This window comes from Ambystoma mexicanum, chromosome 7p, assembly GCF_040938575.1.
Source record: "Ambystoma mexicanum isolate Mex_15411 chromosome 7p, UKY_AmexF1_1, whole genome shotgun sequence".
Classification (NCBI taxonomy): domain Eukaryota; kingdom Metazoa; phylum Chordata; class Amphibia; order Caudata; family Ambystomatidae; genus Ambystoma; species Ambystoma mexicanum.
In genome coordinates this window covers 445,217,451-445,242,422 of record NC_090939.1, presented here as the reverse complement: position 1 = coordinate 445,242,422, position 24,972 = coordinate 445,217,451, and the positions used below count along the sequence as shown (strand labels likewise).

Here is a 24,972-nt window from a genome sequence, read left to right as displayed (position 1 = left end):
CTGGTGCCACTGTGGTTGCTGCTGGTGTTGCTACTGTGGGTGCAACAGGGGTGGTGGCAGTTGCTGCTGGTGTTGCCACTGTGGGTGCAGCAGGGGTGTTGGCAGTTGCTGCTGGTGTTGCCACTGTGGGTGCAGCAGGGAGGTGGCCGTTGCTGCTGGTGTTGCCCCTGCAGCAGTGTGATGTAGCATCGCGCTCCTCCTTTGTGAGGCTGACCTTGAGGTGCCAGAGCCAGCTTCTTCACTGTCAGAGGACGTGCCTGTGGGGGAGAGATGGGCATGGCGTTAGTGAAGTCTGTGCCATCCTATGGCCTTGCTACATGCTGTTCAGTCTGCATCTCACATGATGCCTGTGTATGCTGCATACAGTTCATGTCTTCAGAAATAGTATGATGCATCTGCACAAGTGTGGCCAGGCACCACAAGAAAGATGGTGGTGTGCATGTGCAGAGAAATCAGCAAATGCAGCTGCACTGGGCCATGTGTCATGGTCATTGTGTAAGTGCAGGGCACACTGTCGTGCTGGGGAGGGCAGGCTGTGGATCACAGGACGGGGGTGGTATAGTGAAGGGGGTGGTGGACACAAGGGGCTTACCATGTTTTGATGGCTGAAACAGGGACAGGTGCAAGGGGTGCAAAGGGGAGGAGAGTACAGTGCGAGGGATGGGGTGGGCAGATCCTGGCTAGTTCTAGGAAGGGTGTTCATGGTCAAGTGCCTGTGAGGGTCGCTGATGGTGACTGGCCATGGATGTGCTCATACCAGTGTGACTCAAGGAGGACCAGTCAACAGATATCCTGGTTTGTGGGGCCGGGAAACCCGGTATTGGTCTGTGACATCAGAGGGAGCCAGTGCAGAGATCCCAGATCTGGAGGGAAGCGGTCCCAGGGCCTGGGGGCTGGGTTCGTTCACAGAACACTATTCTGGGTGTGTATGAGGGGGCAAAGGGAGGTGAGAGGTATAATGAGGGAGGGCTGTTGCTGTCGTCAAACCCAGTGGGAACCAGTGCTTCTGGTGGTTGGCGGTGTAGGGGAGGCTGCCTGTGGGGTGGTGGTGCAGTGCATTGGCACACTTGCCATGGTCTGTGATGCGCAGGTGCGAGGTGTGGGATCGGTCAAGGGTAGCAACATGGTCTGTGGACTCTCAGGGGTGTGTGAGGAGGGGGCACATGGAGGTTGACCAGGGAGTGGGTGGGTGACAGTGCACAGCCATCATGCTGCGGAGCTTCACTGTCTTGCATGGATTTGCCCAGAGCAATTGCCAGTGGTTTAGATTCATTCGAAACCTTCCACCCATCACTTTTGTGGTCAGTTTGTTTCTCCTTGTGAGAGACGGTATGCCCAGATGTGGGTCCCTTGCTCGCTGCGCCACAGGGAACCAGGCTGTACCTCACTGAGGAGGTCCAACAAGGCCGAAACATGTCTGGGGTTGCTTGGTTTTCTTTGCAGACGGGACATGGCCTAGCAGTTCGGGCTGGGCTGCTACCTTCGGTGGTGGCAGCTGCTGACTGATTTGCACATGGCTGCTCCCCTTTTGCAATGGCGCAGACGGGCTAAAAAACGATGGTGTGGAAGGTTGCCCAGAGCAATTGCCAGTGGTTTAGATTCATTCGAAACCTTCCACCCATCACTTTTGTGGTCAGTTTGTTTCTCCTTGTGAGAGAGGGTATGCCCAGATGTGGGTCCCTTGCTCGCAGCGCCACAGGGAACCAGGCTTCACCTCACTGAGGAGGTCCAACAAGGCCGAAACATGTCTGGGGTTGCTTGGTTTTCTGTGCAGAGAGGACCTGGCCTAGCAGTTCGGGCTGGGCTGCTACCTTCGGTGGCGGAAGCTGCTTACTGATTTGCACATGGCTGGTCCCCTTTTGCAATGGCGCAGACGGGCTAAAAAACGGTGGTGTGGAAGGTTGCCCAGAGCAATTACCAGTGGTTTAGATTCATTCGAAACCTTCCACCCATCACTTTTGTGGTCAGTTTGCATGGATTAAGGCAGGGATTGTCAGCAGTGCAAGTTGCATGATATGCAATCAGGCACTCATGTTTGGAGGGGATGGGTGGCAGTACAGGATGTGGATCTGACGGTGGGCATTGTGTCATCAGCAAGACACTGGCAGTGGGGTGGAATGGTGGTGATCACATTGGCCAGCGGGGCAGGGTAAATGTTGTTGAACCTTGGGGATTGGATGGTGCCCTGAGGGATACCACAGGTGGATAGTGAGGCTGAGGGGTGTGAAGCGCACTATTGCACTTGTTGTTGCCGGTCCGATGGGTGGACAACTGTATGCGTGCATGCTTGGGTTTGTGTGGCATGGGGGCATCTTGCCTGTGGTGCATGCATGCTGGGTTGGAGGGTGTGTGCTTCGTGCATGTGTGGTACCTCATGTATTCATTGTCTGCACATTACCTCTGCTCATGTGGTCAGTTGTGTGTTTCTTTGTTTGGGGGGGGGCAATGTGTGCACACTTGGCCGACAAATTTGGTTGGTGGGCCAATGTTTGGGTTGGCTGTGGTCTGTTATTGTGCAGTTAGCATGTCTCCGTGTGGTGAGCGCTACATTGTCATTCCCTCTGTTATGTTCTTGTTTGTTTGTTTATTTATTTGTATAGCGCACAAACCCCTGGGGTATCTAGGTGCTTAAGCTTGAACGTTGTACTCACCGCCCTCCGAATGTGCTCCTGCAATGGCCTCCACCGCTCCTACTCCCTCAACTGCTTCCAGATGCAGCACAGTGCTGCATCTCTCCTCCCAGGGCATCACCTTTATTGGGGAGGTCGCCCACTGCCGGTTGCTGGCCATTCCCTCCTGTGTGCTGAGAGCAGATTGCGGACTCTCAGATGGAGATCGCCCCACTGCTTGTGGCTATCTAGTGGTGCAGCAGACGGGGCCCACAGTTGACACCTTGCCTGCCGCCTCCTACCATATGGATGACTCCCGGATTTGGCTGGTGCACCTGTAGTCTGTTCCAAACAGCTCACTGGCATTGTCCACAATGGTGTCAGTGAACATTGTTAATTCAGGCTCTGTGAAGCGTGGTTTACGCTGGCAGATTTGTGATACCCAAGATTTTTCTGCTCCAGAAATGATGCTGGTGTTACAGGATCTGGATGTCAATAGGAAGTGGGTGATTTGAAGAGGATTGGGTTTTCCAAAATGGCCGCCGGTGAGCTTCCAGTTTCTGCGATGACACAAGTGCTTCTGTGGGGTACATGCCTTAAACGGTGCCACTGGCATTTTTATATCTGGAAACAGCGGAATGGCTGATTTTCGGCATGCCTGTGGGACCGTTACCAGAAGGCCAGAATGCGCACGCATGCCTACTTGTGATATGCCAGTGATTCTGTGGTTGTGGCTGCCGGAAACAGTGCCACTGGATCCACGGAATCACTGGTGCATTACCGGCCAACTTGTAATGAGGTCCAATGTGTGGGAATGTTTTAGGTAGGCTGTGTAAATTGCATGTCGGAAGGCTTACCAAGTTTTTCTTGAAACTTTGTGGGTCAGGTGCATTGCAGAATATATCATTGGCAGTCCTGGAGGGCAGAATGAGTTAGTTGGTTGGGAATGGGTTAATATCTGGTATGCTGTCTGTTTCTCTTGCAAGAAAACTAATAAATGCTTTTGCTTAACTATCACTGAAAATTAAGGTACTTATTTTTGACATTCACAGTACCTCTTCAGAAAGGAAAACAATAACATTAGCTCTTATCATGGGTCTCTCTATCATTTTCCCAATACAAGACATCCCTTTCTTTTTCACTAAATTACCAGCCCCTTAGCTTGACCAACAGGAAAAACTAAGAACACTGCTTATTCAGATTGTATGGAAGCTCATGTTGCTTCAAAATGTAATTTGACGGTGGGGACCTGGTAGGTTTGCACTCAGGCGTATCTTGGTCCCCACTGCCAAATTTACATCATGTGCTCGGTGGAGTGCAAATGCGCAGGACAAAAGGCGACATAAATGTGTTTTCACAGTTACAATTAAACGCTAGTGGGGAAGCGTTTAATTGTAAGTGAACATGCTGCCTGCCTTGTGATCATGGCAAGCAGCGTGTACAATGGATCCCTATGGGGTCCGCCTGATTGATGCTGTAGCATTTGTATTACAGAGAGAAAGGAAGGTGGGAGAAATGCAAGTTGCGTTCCGTCCATCCTCTCTGCGATACAAATGATTGACAATGGGGCACAACATAAATGCATGACATTAAAGCCTCACTCAAGGCATTAATGCATTTCATTAATGTTACACATCCAATGAACATGAGCTCCATGGTGTTTTATATAATATTATTTGTAGTAGATTGATGTATTTGTGGTTATCTCTATCAATGAGAATTTAGAAAAACATCAGGCATAAAAAAACACAGTTTCGCAGAAGTAGAAAGAAAATAGACTTTACGTGGAAAAATTGACAGGGAGAATACCAAACAGGGGTAATTGAACATTAGGGCTTTGTGATGCCTCCACAAAGGTCATGGAGGTTAAGGATTGGCCTATCCCCATTTGTGGCAAGTAGGTGCATAGAGTTTTGGCATTCACACATTTTTTTCAGCCTCAAAAAGGATTTCTCTACAATACAAACCCCACAACCCATTATGAGAATTGAATAAAAGAGGGAGTTGCTGTAAGATCACTTCAGAGGAACATGTGGTAGGAAATAGTGCAGACTGATTGAATCAAGTAAGTAGGGTCTTGTGAGGTGTGTATTAGGTCAAGGTCTGATAAGTGGAATCTAGGAGGTCCATTGTTGTACCTAGGACTTTACATACAAACTCTGAGGGCTTTACAACATATTTAACAGGCAATGATATGATATGATATGATATATCGCACCTATACACACGTGTTTGAAGGTGTGACGAGGTAAGGGAGGGGAACAGAGGGAAGACAGAGACAACGATCTTACTAGGCCAGGTGAAATTGAGATTGCGCAAGTGCAGAGGAGTGGGAGGGGAAAAGTGCGAGGGGAAGTGCAGTACATAGGATAGACAGTAAATAAATAAAACAATAAATAAGAACAATAAATAAGAGGTGTGGCTAGCTGGTGGCAGGTGCAAAAGTAAGTGCAGACATCAGGTGTCGAGTGCTTGTAGGGGGCTGAGGGGATACAGAAACAGCCCCAGAGTGCAAGGGTTGCCAGGGGGCCAGTGCAGGTGGCCAACAAGCGGGCAAAGGAACATGGGCCCGAGAACAGATGGTAGCCAGGTCACCAGTGCAGTTTCAGTTTCAGCCAGGAGTTCAACAGGGGAGAGGAGGAGAGAAAGCAGAAGCAAAGAGTAAGGTCTTAAGGTTCTTCCAGAACCGGAGATGGTTCTCCTCAATTTTCAGAGAGGCAGGGAGGCTGTTCCAGAGGGAGGCCTCAGCCGAAGAAAGAGATCTACCACCAACGTGTTGCTTGGAGAAGTGACTAACCCTGTGGGAGATGAAGGCAGATGAGCGAAGAGCTTGAGAAGGAAGATATTTAGGAAGTGACAGTTGAAGGTATTGAGGCCGCAGGCCCCAGAAGGCCTTGTGGGCAATGCAGAGGGCACCCTTCAATTCCTGTATGGTGGTTGAATTAATTCTGCTCAAGGTTTTCTGCAGAGTATTGTCTTACTACACAGTCTCCATACCAACACAGTGTTGGTTTGCATCCACATTCTTTGAAGTGTATTGTAAATGAATGGAGATTGAAACTCAACTCTCCTCTAGTTATCATTCCTTAACTGACTGGCAGACAGAAGAGATTACCTAGGAGTTAGAAAAGTACATCCAATCTTACCTGCTGCTGTGGATAGGAGGCTGGATTTAGGATGGTTAGATGAGCTTTGAGAGACAAGGTTGAAGGACTAGGATGAAGGATTGGAATGAGGGTCCAGGGCAAGTGACAAGGGACTAGGGTCTAAAATGGGGCACACAGGACAAGTACTCAAATGGCTTAGCGTGTGGGACTAATATGAGAGTATAGGAACAGAGGGTGGGATGTAAGACTAGGACAGGAGTGTAGGACATAGATGTGGGAGTAGGATTTGAGACTAGGATGAGGATGAGAAACGAGTACAATTGAGTAGGATGTGAAAAAAGAATGTGGGACTAGGATAAAAGACTAGGACTAACATGAGAGATTAGGGTACAGGTGTAATACTAGGATGAGGCACTAGGACTATGGTTTTGTTTAGTCACTTGTGTCAGCTCTGAGAAGTGCTGGCAGAAGAAATAATGGTGAAGGGTAAATCAGAAAAGAATATGTGCTTCTCAGTAGCCCTTCCTTTTCTTTCCTCCCTGTCACATTGTTTTGGCATTGTTTTGGCAACCCATTGGCAGAAATGTGATAGCATATATGCTAAAAACAAACGTCAACGAATTGAGGCAGACCATGCGCCTCATTCCGAGTACGGTGGTAGGGATTTAACGGCACCGGTTAGGATGCCGGTGCCGTTAACCCCCTACTGCTGCATTCGCAGGTCCCTTAGCGGGAGCCGCTAAGGGACCAAGGAGCTAATAAAGGGCCCGCTATTTGCGGGCCCATTATTAGCTCCTTCCCTATTCCCATTGAGCCCTATGGAGGCTCGAATGGGAATGGGGAATAGTATTCAGAATGGGGAGTTACCGGGTCCACCTATGTCGGAATGTCCCGGTAAGTCCCTATTCTGATACCATGGACGCAGACACGAGTTTGGAGGCAGCCATGGTGCTAACAGCCTCCAAACTGGTAATGACCCCCCATGTCTTCAAGCAGAAACAGACTAAGCTGCTGCATCTCTCTCCAGTCTCCACTCAACAATATCAACCATGGTATCCTCGATGTCCAAAGTGACAGAGCAAAAAACTCTTCTTGACAGTGGGAGCCGCATCCCTTGATTTTATTTCCCACAAAATCTAGCAATGTTGCCATTAGAGCTGAATGAGGGATCCACAATCTCCCTCGGCAAATAAAGCAGCAAAGTGAGCTTGTCACATAGTGCTAAATTCTTTGTGTGACCTACAGCTCAAAAGGGGGTCACAATTTTAAATTGCAGGTCGACTTAGCCCTTCATTGTTCTGAGATGATAGACTGAGTACCATTAAATTGGGGAGCAGTATTACCTGTTATTTGCTGTGTTACAAATAGCATGCCTACAGTCACAAGTGCTGCGTATAAATGATAGAAAAGACACGTGTAAAAAAAAAAATAAACTGGTAGGTGTTATCAGAAAGCTAAAGATAGCGAAAATAGTGTCTCCTGCTCCAGTTAGAGACTTGTTAAGAAGAATTTTCAGCAATGCTTAAAATGAAAGAAAAATAAAGAAACCACTATATTGACTGATTCTGCCCCTACTTAATATCAATATTTATTCGCAGGAGGAGCCACCACCATTTATAGGGAACAGCAAGTCACTCCAGAATTCCATGACATAAAGACACTCAGCTTGCAGTCCTGCGCCTCCATATGCTCACAATACAACGCATGGTTTTGCAGTATCTTTAGAACTTGCAATAGTGGCCAGTATTTTCCATAACCTGGAAAGGGCGCTTAACCAATGAGGTGGCTGAAAACGTGGGCGGAAGCTGCCGGTGTTGTCCCACGTTCCACCAGCTAACCACCCCGGGTGCTGCCATCTTTTATCAACGCTTCGATGTGACGCATAGGAATGGGCTTATTATGTTGCTTTGTAAAAGGAGCTTCTAATTTGTATTTGCTGTGTTTGTTTTCTTAACGATTAATTGAAGAATTAGAATTTAGAGTAGCTACACTTAACACCTTGGGAGAAGGCAAACAGCAAGCCTTGGAACACTAGCTATTAAGATGCCAGTCGCCATAGGACTCTACAGGCAGTCGCAGCCAAGCTGTTCTGACAGAGTAAAGATGGGGTTTATGATGGGATGTGCTGGTGCTCCTCTCGGTACATTTTCCTGTATACGGTTCGGTATGAGGGGACCAGAACTGAGAGGTGGAATTGGAAAAACGATGATGTTGATTGGTGGCACATTTGGGACCTTCATGGACATTGAAATGGGAATCCGATGTTGAATTTAGATTTTATTTTTGAGAATGTGATGAAACCTGCTAAATCATCCCTGGAATGTAGTGTAATTGAAGAAATGATCGAAAAAAGAAAAAAACTAAATTGAGGAATTAATTTTAACATAAAATCATGACTAAGCATATGCATTCTGTCATAGTTACAATTACTTTTTTATGCCTGCTTCAAGTAACAATACTAAGAGTACATTGTGATTTTGCTCTTTGTATTTATGTGTGCCCCACTCATAAACAATCGTTTTAATTTACACTGTGTCAGTGCGTTTCTTTCCATTGTTTAAACTTACTTTCTTCTGGTATTGCTTCGAAATATCCATGGATGCTCCTTACTTTGTTCACTTGCGTAGATATTAAGGTTACAAGCATGATATTGTTTGTTGAAACAAACGATATCAGTGAGTCGGTTGGTTCACAGAATCTGGAAAAAGAAACAGAAAATGAATGACGTATGTGGATAATATGCACCCAACGAAGCATTTGCACAGAGGTGGGATGGCAAGAAACTGCCTTCGAGCACAGTTACTCATACACCTCCTGAGTGGGGAGAAGAAAGGGCTGACAGAGCTGAGGTAGGCGAGTACACCCGGAAAAAAAAGGCGACATGGCACCCAATGAAACAGGCATTCATTCATACTATCACTGAATGTCTGGCGAGAGGAATGGGCAGTTCAGTTTCAGGAGGGGAGGAAGTTACATAAGTAATTTTGGCCAGAAATACCTTAAATGTTTGACTTTTGTACACTTCGCCCATAAATGGTGTTTACAAAGCAGAGATGCAACATATACCTACGCCATTCATGTCGCTAAATATATGTGTACAAAATGTATCTTCACAACTCCCAAATGTAGTTAAAGTTTGCTTTCCTTGTTTCTCCCCTTCTAAGCTAATACTACTGTGTTTTAATTTCCTACACACTTGCTGACAGACACAGATAGACTACAGGTTTATGTTTAAATATGCTTATCTGGGTGGGAAATGCATGCCTGGGCATTGAAAAATGTGTGCAAATACTTGTGGAAATGACTGCTGGATTTGTGATCTCCAACATGTCCCTCTTGTCTTTTGACCCTCTCGGCCCCAATTGATTCTGTCCTGGTGATTTCCAGCTAGGCAGGGTGATGCTGTGATGATATACGTGGCACTAGTAGACATGTGTTTTGCATTTTTTAATAGTACGTAATTAGTAATTTGTACACATGTAATATATGCTTGTTTATATTATTAAACCTGACTTTTCCTTTGGAAAAACGTTGTGAATCAGCCCCTCAAATTGTAAGCGTGGAACGTTGCATGTGGAACATTAATTTGCAATACTATTTACCCTCCTTTGCTATTATTGTATCTAATGTTAAAAGGTAATGTCACTAATGGGACTGATGAGGCCCTGTATATGGATATAAATCTACAGCCAGACATTAAAGAGCAGCTATGATGAGAAAACGGTGCTTCACAATATACCGGTACAAAATCCATTGTTCACAAATCCTTCCTCCAAATGTTCTGTGTGTAGCTATCACCCTTACACTGATAAGAGGATTGGATTCTTACTCTCATTCATGCCTTCCTCTTCATGCACGATTATCAACTGTTCACGACCACGAGGTCAATTATGTGCATCCCTGTCATACTTCTCCACCCTCCTCTCTCATGGGTCACCGCCTTCAGACCACCTCATGCTAGATTGGGGTATACTCTAAGGGGTACTGCCACAATCACAGCCTCAATTGTAATGCCCTGTTCAGCAGTCTTCAGGTTCTACCACCATCTGTTTATCTTATATGTCTTCCTCCCATTCCTTCCCCACCTGTGCACCCCAACTCGTCTTGAATACATTCAAGCAAGGAAATTAGATGTGATAGCATTCTAAGAACTCACCAGAGATGGCCTCAAACACTGAACATGTCAAAGACAAGCTCACCCCATGAAGTAAACCATCACCCAAGCTCAGGATATCTGTACCGTCTGCAACAAAGGGCACCCAGATCTACAGCAAAGATCTGGTTTACACACTCCCCCAAGAGCCTCAGACAAATGTTTCACATTCTATACCACCTAGCAGAGCAGAAGAAAGTAGCTCTAAAACTTCTGTAAATGCAGCAGATACATTCTACCAAAAGGCAATATTCACAAACAAATAAAACCTACACCACCAAGGTCTCAGATGCTGCCAAATAACTCTGCAAACTTTTCAAACAGTACAGTTCTTCGCCACCTCTGATTTTACTCCCATTAACACTGCCCACACCCAGGGACACGGCAAAATCCAACTCCATTTCTTTATTGAGACGGTGGAAGAGATACCATAGGCATACTCCTCACGTACAACTCCAGGACCACGCAGCACTCCAAAGACCCACATAAAATGCTCTTTCCACAGGTCTACCTCAAACACCCCTAGTCCGACTATTCGCTAGCCAACTAAGGTTCCACCTCCCATCTTTTAAAACCGATGGAGGCAGGTGATTCTTTCCGATCAGCATTGGTATCCACTCACATAGAAGACTTCGCCAATCACAATACCTCTTCTATTAATCCATCTCTCACACATGGCACATTCACCAAAACGATGAAGTACTCCCTCATCTCTGTTGCTTAAAACACTTCCCTTGTTGTAAAAGATCCAGGCAAGTCCCCTGACACGGTAAAGTTGTTGTAAAAACGAACCTCCCAGGTACAACACTATGCATGGACCACCACTAACCTGGATGTCATCTTCACTCCTGCACTAAATCGATCCTGGTTACACACTGGGCTGGTTTTAGAGAGATTTTTAATGCAGGTGATCTGCCCATGGTCCTCCTCTCTGACAACTCCACCGTATTTGACATGTGATATACCATACCATCTTACGAGAACAACTTCAATCGGTCACAGGTACAATTAACCAATCATTCAAATGTTTCTCACCCTTCATTTACACTAGGTAGTAAAGTGTACAACTGGTCAATCCTATCCTGAGCAGTCAATCTAACAGTACCCCCATGACTCACAGCTGTCACCTCTTCTCTTTAATGCATAGCACACGCTATCAATGGATCACCACAAATAACACCTTCTCCTTTTACCATTCTACTCAAAGAATACATAGAAATGCCTTCATGTCATCTTAAAGGACCCAGAAACAGCTGATGTATAAATGAACTCCAAATTTGTGACATCTACCAAACCCAAGACCAGATCAAGGTTTAGTCCCTAAACATCTGCTGAGAAGTATCAACTGCCTTCAAGCAGGTCCTTCGTTCTATGGAGCTAAAGTAACTATCTCTTCCAAAGTCTTTAACATAGACATCCTATGGAACCCTGAAATTATACTAAATGCGTAGAAGGCAACAGACTTAATGAAATCCTCCACCTAACTTAAGCTTTATGTAAAAACTGATCAAAGTTTGTTGTTTAATGAAATGTCAATTAAAAAACAAATGTATCGTAAAGCATAGCAAACAGGGGGCACTACATTACAATAACAACATTACTTTCATTATCCCAACAATCGCTAGCACAAATATAAGTATAACCATAGTGTGAAAATCCTCCTAAACTTCTCTATAAAAAAAAGAAAACAAATATGTAAATGGGAACTGCCTTAATGTACACATTGGAACTACTCAGATCAACACTCCAAAAAGTAGGGAGTGGTTCCAGAGAGGCTAACATCTTATATATTCTAGTAATCAAGCCGCTAGTTGCAATAAAGGATGTAAGAACATGCTTACACTTTGCAAGGGGTCTAGTAGCAGGCTTTCTGATTTCCTTTTTCAACAACCAGTGTCCTATTGGAAGGTATTTCAACCGTTCGCTTTCATTAAGCTGAACTCTAGTTTGCACCCTTGGAAGAGTCAAATCTTCCCCTTTGAAAAATGATCCTTGACACGTAGTTAGTGATTCTCTTTCCATCTAGCAAAGCCTCCCTTTCTGTAATCCTGAGGTAACATTTGGATTTCTGAAAATTGGAGGAAAGGGTGAGGGAAAAGTCCTCAAATTACCCCTGCCTGTCCAATTGTTCCAGACCTCAAGGAAAGATATATTAATGGGTTTGTATAGACCATACCCATAAACATCTTCCAAATGGGGCCTTGTTTCTTTGGCAGCCAGCAGTTGTGCAGCTGAGTTGTGTCAAAATATTTAACTATGTTGTGGAACCCCAACCCACCCCACCCCATATCCAGCCCACCAATAGTGCACTTCATGTTATTTATTTATTTGTTAAGCACCGAAAGCCCGCAGGCAACAAGGTGCTAGATTCACACACAGGACGACAAGTAAAAGATGGGACAAACAAGGGAGAAGAATTAAGCACCAAAGGTTGCAGAGGTCCTGGAATTTATTCAAACAAGAAAGTTTTCAATTGTTTCCTAACCCTTTGGTAGTTTGTTTCCAGATGAAGATCTACTGGGAGTGAGTTCTAGTGTAGAGGTATCAGGACGGTAAAGGAGCGGCCAAGGCCTCTTGGTCTTTTGGCTCTGGACACAGGCAATAGGCCGCCCGATCCAGAGCAGAGCTGATGGTGGGAAGTATACAGTTTTAAATTATCCTTCAAATAGACTGGGGCATTACAGAAAGCATACTTATGGGCCACTGAAAGTGCTTTAAAGTGTATTCTAGCTGCCACGCTCATCCAATGGAGTCCTGTGTAATGTGTTCTCATCTGGGATATCACAAACCACACGCACAGTGTCATTCTGTAATATTTGGAGTTTTTTTTAGGCTGTTGCTATTTGCACCAACCAGAGGGGCATTACAATAATCAATGTGTGGCATGAGAATTGCCCTTACCATGGAGGCATAGTTCGTTTGAGAAATAAATGGTCTAACATGCCTTAGCACTTTCAGATGGTACTGAGGGCTTCCTACATTAATGTCTACCTTGGCATCTGAACTTAGTGAGGCCTCCATGTATACACTGAGGATCTTAAACCGATTGTTCTCAATGGTCAGGTGAGAGTAGTCTGAGTGTAATTTAGATCTTGCTTGCATGGAGCCAAAGATCATGAGCTAGGTTTTAGCTGGATTTAAACACAACCAGTTTTGGTCCATCCAACTTTTAACAAGATCATAGATGATGGAGAGCCTGGCAATATCAGAGGCATAGTCTCCACTCAGTTCCATGAGGAGTTGGGTGTTATCAGCGTAATTACAAAAGTGAACGTTAGATAAGGTGAGGAGATTACAAAGAGGTCTGAGGTATAGATTGAATAGGATCAGGGACAGGCAGGCATCCTGAGGGACCCCAAAGTGTATTTGCTCCAGGCTTGAGGAGGCCTCTCCCCAGCATACACATGAACCTCTGTTGCTCAAGAACGAGTAAATCCAGTCCACCACCCCCTTGGAACATTCTTCATGCGAGGTAAGACAGTCCTGTAGGTGCCCGTGATCCACCAATTCGAACATGGCCAACAAGTCCAACAGGACGAGTAGAACAGGTTTTCTCTTTTCCATGATGTCCAATATGTGGGTTTGAAACTTGATTAAAGCACTGTCTGTGCCATGTTGGACACCAAAGCCATATTGTTTGGGATGGAAGATCTTGGCTCACTGGAGGGCCAGTAGTGTTCTTTAAGAGATTCAATATTTGTTACGCTGGGCTTCTTTCCCTTTCAAACAAAATGTATCATTTTACTCTCTAATCCCAGCAGGACCTCTTCAGTGGATTTACCGGAATGGCCTGAAAAAGAACAGGAGTCTAGGTCGGTGGTTAGTGCCTTTTATTTCATGGCATTGGTTATGTATAGATAGTGCAGATCCTATGAAAGTAGTTTCCAGGTGATACTGCAATTATCCTGAAGCAATAAACATTTACATTCCACATACAATTGCCAGTTATTTAAACCGAGAGTCTGAAGAGGTAGGTTTTTAATGTCCTATAAAATAGCTAATATGTGGTACTTACATTTCTTGGGGCATATCATTATACAGCCTAGCTATCATAATGGAGAAGGCACTTCGTCCAGTTCACATGTTCTTAAATCTTGGAATAACCATTAATCCCATGTCGACTGGTTGCAATTCTCCCTCTGGTGAACAGTTTACACATTTGTGTCTCACAAATTATGGGCCTAGCCAATGAAAGGATCTGTGTCTCATTAGATATGACTTCCAAGTAACTCAGGCAGCAATAGTTAGCCAACAAAGCAGTTGCTGCAAGCAATACTGTTTGTTTCCAAGTGGGTAGCCTCCCTCAGCATGGACCTTAGGGGTGTTGAATGTCTGGCCATTAGACACCCTGAGAGACATGCCTCCTCCTCCATGTAGTTGTCCATCAGCACTGTGAACTATCATCAGAGAATTGAAAATGTTGCCCTTTCCCCAATATGGTCCCAGTGGTTATTATTATTATTACTATTATTACTATTAATTTCATATTACACACCACATGCCCATGGGCCTCAGGGTGCACAAGTATCAAATAAAAACAGACAAATAGACAATCACAAAACAGAGAAAAGGGAAGGCAAAGGTGTCAACTCTCTTCAACCTGGTTTCAAATTGAACAGGCACGTTTTTATGGACCTTTTGAACATGAGCAGGGAGGAGGACATCCTCAAGGAAAGTGGAAGGACGTTTCATTCTTTTGGTGATTGTACATCAAAACATGTGCCACCAAATTTCACCTGTTTAAATTGTGGGCATATGAGCTGATGGTTGTCACTGGACCGTAAGTTTCGCCAGGGCTGGTCAACTATTAAGGGGTTCATTAGATATTGGGGAGCCAGAGCTGCCTGGCCTTTGTATATCAGTGACAGCAATTTGTGGGGAGTCCTATGCTTGATGGGTAGCCAATGCCGGGCCTGTCTGGATGGTGTAACATGGTCTCATTTTATGAAACCATGAATGGCTCTGACCGCTTCTTTTGTGTGTTCTGAAGGGAGTGTAGATTAGCTTTGGGTGTTCCAATTAGGAGACTGTTGCAGTAGTCAAGTCAGGTGTTAACAAGTAACAGGTGTTAACAAGTGCAGAGGAAAGAAGAGATATGTTTCCAAAGGATAAGTAAGGATAAGTAAGTTATTTGGTGCAAGAGCTTTGTAACTTATCCACAAGAGGAACAGAGATGAGCGACGTGAGGTTTCATTGACAGCTCAGCATCCAGACTCCCAGATCGAAGGCCACTGAGAGGTCCATTAACATTAACAAAGCAGCAGGGACACTCTCCATAATACTGGTGATGTTAGACCAATAGGGCAGTTTCGATATCATATTTGGATCATAAGCCTGATTGTCGTGTACCTACGATTTTGTTGGTTTAGACAAATTCCTGGAACTGCAGATATGCAACCGGATCAAGAATTTTTAGAAGGTACGGAACATTTGTGATTGGACGGTAGGTTTTTGCCAAAGAGGGGTCTAAGCTACTTTTCTTTAACAGTGAGGTGGTCCAAGCTTCCTTAAGGGAAGGGGGAACTATACTGTCCATAAAGGAAGCATACACAATCTTTTTGATCCAAGGAACTAGCATTTTCAGGGACCCTTTAAAGATGTTGGATGGGCAGACATCTCTGATACAGGTGGTTGGTTTAAGGGTAGAAACTATCCTGAAAATGTCTGCTTCAGTGCATTGTCTAACTTCAAAACAGGAAGGGTGGAACTAACAGTAGAGTTAACTCAGATGTGCAACAAACCTGTGTTCAGAATAGAGCCCTTGATGCAGTGCAATTGGATGTAATTGTCTCTTAATGGCCGGCTGTTTTACCTGCAGGCTCCTTCTGTACTTCTTGACACCAGGCTGCATTCCTGGCTCCAAAAAGGGGTGCTGGAACTTTGGCCTCAATCTCTTTTAGAATTTTGAAGAGTTCGCTAGAGCTTGACCTGCCATTATTGATTCTAGCCATAAAGTTATTGGATTTGGCATCAATAATAACACGGTTGAATCTTTGCACAGCTTTTCTGTTTTCTGACCTGAATGATGTAATCACCAAACCAGGAGTTCGTGGTGGTCTCTGGCTTGATCAGTTTAATATTTGTATGTGCCAGGAGGTCAATAGTATTAGAAAAAGCATGTAGCAAGTGTGACACCGGGTTGGTAGGATCATCAAGGGACTCAAGAGGATCTAACTTAGCAGTTAAAGTTGCGGAGAAAGCAGTTGCAGTGGCATGCTCGAAATTCCAACTCTTTTTCAGTGCTGGGTAGTTTGTCCAGCATAGGTGATGTATTGATAAATTGCCCATCGCATGGTCTGACCATGGACGCAACAATGTGGTAATGGAAGCAATAGGGACATTATAGGTCAACACCCAATCTAATGTGTGTCCATCTTTATGTGTTTGCTCCTTCACTAGTTGAATGTAGCCAATGGCTTCAAGAGCTGCGAGTAGTGATCCTGCTTGGGTGTCCTGCTTATCCTCTGCCCAGAGATTGAAGTCACCTTGCACAAGCACTGGTGACTATCTCTTAGTGATGTCATTAAGGAGAGCAAGGAAGTGTTCTTCAAACTGTGGCATATGATTGGGAGATTTATACAGGGTAAGAACACCTTTTGATGAGTTCTGATTAACCTTCATTTTTACAAATAAGATTTCACAGCCCCAACATTTTGTAGCCGGGCGCGATAGCATGGGAAGCCGCCATATGGGCTGCCTCACAGAGCCATGTTTCTGTTATGGCAAACATGTCTGGCCTGAAAGTAACAAGATGGTCTGCAATCTCAACTCCATGTTGAACGAGGGAGCGTGTATTAAACAAGGATATATTGAGATGGGATTCTCGAGTAGAAACACTAATGCTGTTTCAGGCAAGTTGGATACAGTTGATGATTATCAAGTGTATGGTGTTTAAGAGATTGCGGGAAGGCTAATCTGGGTTTATTTTGCACGGTGAATCCTTTTCAAGGAGCTGATTATTCATAATACATGTATTAGACCTGAGGGATTGCTGTATTACTCAGAGTTCTGGTGTTGATACCATGGTGCTAGTATTGTTTGTTACAATAGTCTCTTGAGTAACCGAAGCAGCATACTTAAAATGATTTTCGTCCTGGCTGTTTTCTACTTGTTAGGTCAAAATTCCATCTAGTTTAGTTTCTGTGATATGGAGTCCCCCCCCTCTTTTAAGGTCTCTAGATTGGGTGTCTCACAAAACTCACTGGCATGGGCAGTATCTTTCTGCTGCAAGGCATTTTGATCAGAAATGACTGTCTGATCAGAAAATTAGTGTTTGGTGTGTTCTTCGATGACATTCAAGGTAGTGATAGTAGTTCTAGAATTATATATATAGTCTAATATTGAAAAGACAGCAGACATAATGCTGTATTAAGACACAAAATTCAGGGAAAACAAGAGCAAGCAATACAATAATAGGAGTCAGGATGAAACAAGAATAATATCTTGAAGTGTGAAAGCCACACAGGGTGAGCACAGGGGTGAGCAGCTGATGAGAACGCCCGCGCAACCCAGGTGTGAACTGGCTAAAAACCTGCCTGCAAATGCACCAGCGCTAACGTGCCGCTGACTAAGTTAGGAAGCCTTTGCATGATGGGAAATGTAGTTCAAGAGAACTACTTAAAGTCCTTTAGTACCCAAGCATATGAGCTAATCAGGTCAAGGTGAAGCAAGGGGATGAATAATGTTTGTTAAGCAAAGTGGCGTTACCTTAGCAAGAGTGTCGGGAATACTAGAAGGTTTTAATTATACATTTCATAAATCCACATGCAGGTTTCTACAATTCAGCAACAACACACGCTCCAAGCTAACATGCACACCAACAATTAAAGGCTAAATGCTTCGGCTGGGCTTGGCGCTTTGAAACACAATTTCTTAAATTTAAAAGATTTTTATTAGCATATTAATTATAACAGTACGATAAAATCAATACAATGCAGAAATGTATAAGAACTGAGAACATCAAGAAAATAACATCAAGGAAATTCTGATACAATGATCCATAAGTAATTTAGTTGAATTTGAAAGGAATATATCCTAATGGATGGTAAGTAGTATCAAAAACACACAATATTGCTATAAAGGATTCTGCAGAGCTAATAAGCGAATAAGGGGAGACAAACAAGGAGACTAAAAAGGAACAAACATGAAAACAGAGGGAAGAGGAGGGAAGAGGGTATAGGAGGACAATTTTAACAGATAAAATCAGTGTATACAACAGTTATAATATCAGGTATAGCAAATAAATACATATATTAACAAAATATTAGTAAAATGTACATTCAAATGTTTAAGTGCCATGGGCGGTAGCATTAAAACAGTCGAGGAAACAAATGAAAATGAACCATTTAGCATTGTTCCTAGGGATATGATTTAAATGATTTGCCATGCAGAGTTCCATTCTTTGTATGTGGCAGATGTTGTTAGTTAGTTAGTTGAAGTTGTGAGTATTCGAGGAGGTTGAATATGAGAATTCTTAATGAAGTCCGAGAAGTCGTGGGAACTGATAGTTGACCAATCTGGCGAGCATGCTGAATGTTGAATGTGGTCTCTAAGGGTAAATGAAGTAAAGCTTGTAGAAACTTTCGCAGGAAAGCAATAGGGCTGTTTCCTTCAAAACCCCCCGGAAGGCCTGAAATGCAAAGATTGGCTCGACGACTTCGATTTTCCAAGTCCCCGTTGTGTTTCAAAAGGTCTTTAACAGATTTCTCAAGCTCAACAACTCTACGGGATACATCCTCCAATTGACCAACTCACCTTTTCACATCCCCCATTCTATTCTCAAATCCTAGCCATCTGTCATCAAGTTGTTGTAATTTAATATTTGTGGTTTCAATCACAGGTTTAAGTGCTCTCATTTCAGATAGAATAGCTTCAATGGCAGGATCGGATATATTTAAAGGTGGTGGTGAGTCACTTTTAGGTCTTTTCAAGTTTGTTGAGGAGACATTGGTTTCTTTTGAAGAAGATTTATTTTTCTGAGAATTTATGTCAGAGGCCATAGTAGCACCGGTTAAAGGCTGATTGATGAGCAAACAGAAGATGAAGATACCAGGGAGTCTGAACTTGGAGGCCAGACGTAGTTAATGAAGAAGAATACCAAAGGCTTCAGAAAGGTGGAGTGGTAGTGATACTACTACAGAGGGTAAGAGATCTGTCTTTGCAATGATAAAAGATAATGCACACAGGTTATTGAGGCCACTTGATGGTCTGTTGTAGAGGAGTGATATCTAATAGTTTGCAATTATTATATCCATATTATGTGTACCACCTACCTCCAATAATGGAGACCAAATGGTAAAGGCAGAAAATAATAAGGAGCAAACCAGAGATGTAGGTGAATAACATAGGACCATCAATTAAAAAAAGTTCAATAATGCACAGAGCCTCAGCACACTAGTCACTAAGTTTACTGTATTGGAGGTAAATATGAGGATCGCTATGAGAGTACAAGAGTCCAGTAAATTATGAAGTTGGTGGAGTTAGATGATTGAAGAAATAGCTTAAAGAATAATAACGTTCCAGAACGCTTCCATCACATCTGATGTAGTATAAGCTCAATTGTAGATATTTGTGTAACCAGAAAGTGATTTGGAAGTAAATAAAGGCTGAAAAATGCAAAATAAAAGTATTTTCCAATAATTAAAGCGCAGACAAATAGTTGGACATGAAGGGGAAAAAGCAATTCTATGACAAGACAGGAGGCTCATATTATGCATTACAATCTTTACTCTGAAACCACAGCAGCAAAGAAAATACTTTTACAAACAAAAAAAGTTTCCACAACACAACTAGATAGAGTTCAATGTCAATGTATGGGGAACTCCCCAATCCATCATGGAGGACAGGTCATGCCCTGCAGGGGACCAATGAGCAGGGACCCTCTTCTATATATGTCCATTACTCTAACCCCAACCCCTCTTTCTTTGCTGCTGAAATCCACAAGCTAAGTCACTCCTCCTAGTTCTTGACTTCGTGTTGAATTTATGGAGTTTAGAGTGATATTTATTTATGTTATTAATGTTATTTTGATGAGTTTGGGGTTTTATTACACTGTACTGTGGAAATGGTCATGTATTTTTCATGTTCCGTTGGTAACTGGCTGAGTGCCGTGTTCGTGTGCGAACGCTGACCTGCAGGTCACATTCATGCTTTGTAATGCTCCGCTGGGAGCCTTCTGCTTCTGCAGTGTTTGTTTATATTTCTTCAGCCCTGAGAGGCCTTCTAATCAGGCTGCGGCTATGTGTGAAATTCTTTCCCTCCAGGCAGTGTTATTTTTAGCAGCTGCCCCAGCCCCAGAGCCAGCGCACGTTTCCCACAGGTGGTTTGGGAACGCTTGAAATTCTTTTCACTTGAGAGGAAGTTTTGTTTTTGTTTTTCTACAAGTTCATTATGTAAGCGGCAGTAGGAACCTGCGCGCATTTTTTCCATGACTGTAAAGGCTGCAGCTTCTTTTACTCATTAACTTCCCGCACGTCGCGTTTGTGTGTTTTTATGTTTACATGCGCATTGTCATTAGTTGCATACAGGCTAAGCCTGTCCTGGGGATCCGTCTGGGGGGGGGACAGTTTGCTAGGCCCTCCTTTGATGGGAGTAACTTCCATGAGCATTCCTGAAAAGGGCAGCTGTGTCCTCTTTTTAGAGTGAAACGCTTGTATTTCTACATTTAATTTATATAGTTCTATGGTGGTGAGGGATGTTTCAGCCCACAAGAGGCATAGCTCAAGGAGAGGTTTGCAGGTTTACCAGGCCGAGGGGCCTCGGTTCGCTGCCCGCCTTTGGCGGTATACACATGTGGATGCGAATGTGTCTTTATTTATAGGTATTCACATTAATGTTTATATGTATTCATATAATATATATATATTTAAAATTGATATTTTATTTTGTGTTTAAATTGATATTTTCAGTATATATTAAAACCAGTTCGCCTACTGAAGGGTGCTTTGCCTTCTTGGTAAGTGCTATGCCCGGTTTAGCTTCAGGTTCTGCCTGAATTCTATGGGGAGGTTAACCCCTCGTATACTGCTGGTTTCCACACCCTGCGGGGGTGACCAGTTTCAGGTACTCTGGTGGTGCTCTGGAATGGTACCGTCACCTGCTCGGTGGCAGGATTGGCTTGTGTTTCTGCGAGGTGATCCCTCGTATACTGATGGTTCCACACCCTGCTAGGGTGAGCAGTTGAGGTACACTTCATCAGTGTATTCCTCACTTAAAGTTGGCAACTTTGTCGGTGTGCTGCATATGGCGTTGGTGATTACCTTAACGGTTTGTGTGCCATAACCTGTTTGGTTTCAGGTTTCTACCTCAGTTCTAAAGCAAGGTTACCCCTCGTGTACTGCTGGTTATCACGCCCTGCTCGGGCAAACAGTTGAAGGCACAATTGCTCAGGGTATTCCTCCCTTATGGTTAGCAGTCTGTTTAGATGCTGCATATGGCAGATGTCATTATTTCGGTAAGCACACCGTAGCCTGCTTGGTTTCAGGCTTTGCCTGGATTCTGCAGCGAGGGACCCCCTCGTGTACTGCTGGTTGCCACACCCTGCTAGGGTGAGCAGTTAAGGTGCACTTGCCCAGTGCTCTTTTTTGCTAAACATTATGTTTAAGTGATGAATGGAACACATTGGAGTGTTCAGAATTGTCAGTGGCCCGGATGCTCGGTAAGTAGCAGCTTATAGAAGGGCCGGGGGGGTTTGGACCCCTGTGAGGGCGTAACCCCTCTTCTTTGGATATTTTATATGTCTATTTTATATAATTTATTAAGTACTTTAAAGAAAAGAGTGTGTGGAGGTTGTGGTAAAACAGACCCATGTGGGGGGTTGTACCTTCCTCTATAGACACTGGTGTTAACCTTCGTCTTTTAGTTAAACTTCTGTCGCCCTTTACCGTAGTTAGTTTCAGGACAACTCAGTCCTTCCTTAGGTCTTGCTTTCCCCGATATCAATTGCTCCACCCAACACCTGTGCTGATTAAGCTGCTGTATTTTCTCCCATCATGAGGAAGAAACAGATGATGCGTTATGCCTCTGTTGAGGTCTGCAGGGCTGGAGGCTCGCTATAGTGGGGACGGGGTTTCCCTTACTATTTTTCCCATTGGACATTCTTTTTTATTATTGAACTGTTGGTGGAGACAGGGTCAGCTCGTGGGTAACTGTTCAGTTTTGTTGCATGGCAAATTGAGCAACCGTGTTCTACTTGGAGAAAGTGTTTGGGAAACACTTGATGATATCAGATATACGAGTTGCCAAACAATAACTTTAGGGCGCTTGCCCCATGGGTTTTCCTCCCAAATCTTGGCCTGTGGTTCAACTAACCGTCTAGCAGTGTGTTGCACTTTCTCCTCTGCTCGAGGAGTTCAGGCAGGCTTTTGTACCCTCAAGAGCATTGCTTAATCTCTTTTGTTGTGTATATATATATAGACATATACATTTTCTACAGTGCACCGATTAGGGTGCTGGTTTTTTCTCATCCGTACTGACCCTACTGATACAGGTTCCTAATTTTGGAGAGGTCTAAATAAGTATTTTATCCTGCTGAGATCGATAAGTGAACACTTCACGTCACACACCGTTCGTAATAGTGATATGCACCACTCATATACCTGAGGGTTCGTAGTACTGTATAGGTACTGTTTGCTATGGACAATGTGCTTCATTTTCTTTTTTCCCTGATTCCCTTAGTGGCCAGTCAGCCTCACGAATACAGAGACTCAGATCTCGGGTTGGAGGGGACAGTGGTCCCAGATTTCTTTCACAACCTGTATTTACGAGGCATTGATCATTTTTCCCTGAGATCTTTCCCCCTCATTCCCATGCTCGTCATCCTTGGGGGATATTGTATCATGATATACACCACGTGGAGTATCGCCCGATGGTTTTTCCGGTTTTTCTTTTACAGGAGTTCAGACTCAGGGCCAGTGCAGACTCGCACTAAGCATTTCCCTCCCGTCAGTTACTTTCCTTTGCGCTATTCCTGGTATTTCAACAGGTTAAGCGGAGCCTGTCCACGGTCAGGGGGTTGGTTAGAGTGTATTTATTTCTCTTAAGGGTGTTAAAAGTGGGGTTGTAAGGTGGTCCTCAGGGTAGCCTTCTTCTGGGTTGCAAGGTTTTTTTCCCTTGGTTAAGTGGGGGAAGGTTCTCCTCATTTGTGAAGGCTCAATATCCCTTGGTGAGATAGAGGGGTCTGGGAGTGATACTAATCTCCCTTCCAAGTTATTATGACCCTCTATCACAACGTGTTCCAGCGTCTCTACATTAACTGTCAGAAGGTGTCTGCCAGTACGATTCCCAGAGGGCTGGGATATTTATATTCAGTTAATGACTTGATTCTCCTAGTCACCTGCATGGCAGGTGGACCTTTGGGTTTTCACAAGAGTTTGTTTTTACAATAAGGTGCCAGCTCAGGGTGCTGTGAGCTTCAAGGCTCTCCAATTTGACTGAAATAGAGGTTAGTCCTCTTCTGGTGTGCAGCTTCAGTTTAACTATTTAGTGATCGCTTCTTTGCAGTTTAGAGTCTTGCTAAGACTTGGAATTGGATGTCACTATGATGGTAGCGATTGGATGTAAGATACATTTTTTCTCCTTGCCAGGTTTGGCCTCTTAAGGATCAGGTTTGTAAATATCTGCTTCTTGTCATGGTTGCAGAGTTCTTCTTCAAGTGTTCGGAAGGTCTGACGGTCTCCGGTTGGCGGTTTGACAGGTTTAGCTTCTCAGGGGGGCCCCTCTCTTCCATTCTGCTTCGGCCTCCAGAGGACATCCCTCCTTAATATACACATATGTCTGAAGACAATTGTGGGTTAAGTCTATGGTTTTTCAGCTCTGCTCAGGATGGGTCATCCTGTTACAAATTTATAAAATGATTTTTACTCCCATTTTACCTTTTGAAGATTTGTCTTTCCCTCTTGGTTCCCCAGTGTAGTTATGTGACATGCCCTGATCCTAATGCAATATCTTCCTTTAATGCATGGGATGGAACCTAAAAGTCTTTCCCCCTTTGGGGTACTTTTTCTTTATCTCCAGGAGATCTCTGTGCTTATTTTCTTTGATTTGCTTTCTAGGATCCCAAAGATGATATTAATTTAAATGTTTTAAATGTTTTATTGGACAACAGAGGCGTTTTTTACAGAGGAGTTTTTGTCCTATCCTATTAGTAGGAAAACTTTGTTTAAGGGTTTTTTCCCCTCTTTAACCAGTTGGTTTTGGCGGCCTGTAAAGAACACTGGAATTGGCACAATTTCCTGTTTTCTTGCATTTGACGTTGCCTTATAAGACAGTTTTCTGGCAAACTAGTCTTGGTCAATTCTCTTGCGATCAGCTGATTGATTTCATGAAAGCATAAAAATGTTTTTTCCTTTCCTATTATTTTATTATATTTTATTATATTGGCTCTATCGTATGGATCATGTTGTACTAATAAGATGCAAGGGCTTTGAACTTGCATAATATGAGCCTCCTGTCTTGTCATAGAATAGCTAATCCCCCACACTAACGTGAGATGGGGGTTTAGATTCTATTAAAGACAAGGAGGCGATTATTATCCCACCCACCCACCCTGGATATGATGTGATATGACAATGGTGACACGCATGTACACAGGTGGTTCAAGAGAGAACTTTCTTTGGTTTGTTGTTTTTCCCAACCACCCACCCTTCTTGTTTGTTGTTCTTACAGCCACGAGTTGAGGCTCTCATCAGGAGTGTGGCTCACAGTAACAAGTTGTGGAGTGCGTGATTTTGGATGAGAAGTCCTATCCAGAAGAACTTCGGCATAGATTCAGGCTGCGAGAAGGTGGAGATCTCCAGTTTCGTGGGATTCTTTCTCCGCGCTGCGCAGTTCAACCGTTTCATTGGACTTCTGGTGCAAGACAGCTGCAGAAAGAGGGGTTGGGGTTAGAGTAATGGACATATATAGAAGAGGGTCCCTGCTCATTGGTCCCCTGCAGGGCATGACCTGTCCTCCATGATGGATTGGGGAGTTCCCCATACATTGACATTGAACTCTATCTAGTTGTGTTGTGGAAACTTTTTTTGTTTGTAAAAGTATTTTCTTTGCTGCTGTGGTTTCAGAGTAAAGATTGTAATGCATAATAATCGCCTCCTTGTCTTTAATA

At 43.9% G+C, this 24,972-nt stretch overlaps 1 protein-coding gene across 1 annotated transcript in view; it reads right to left on the bottom strand.

Annotated features, from left to right (window-relative positions):
• Positions 1 to 24,972, bottom strand: part of TMPRSS7 (transmembrane serine protease 7) — a 731,423-nt gene that overhangs the window by 501,068 nt on the left and 205,383 nt on the right. The window contains exon 11 of the mRNA XM_069636244.1: positions 8,284 to 8,414. Coding sequence (XP_069492345.1) covers positions 8,284 to 8,414 — 131 coding nt within the window. The remainder of the gene's footprint in view (positions 1 to 8,283; positions 8,415 to 24,972) is intronic.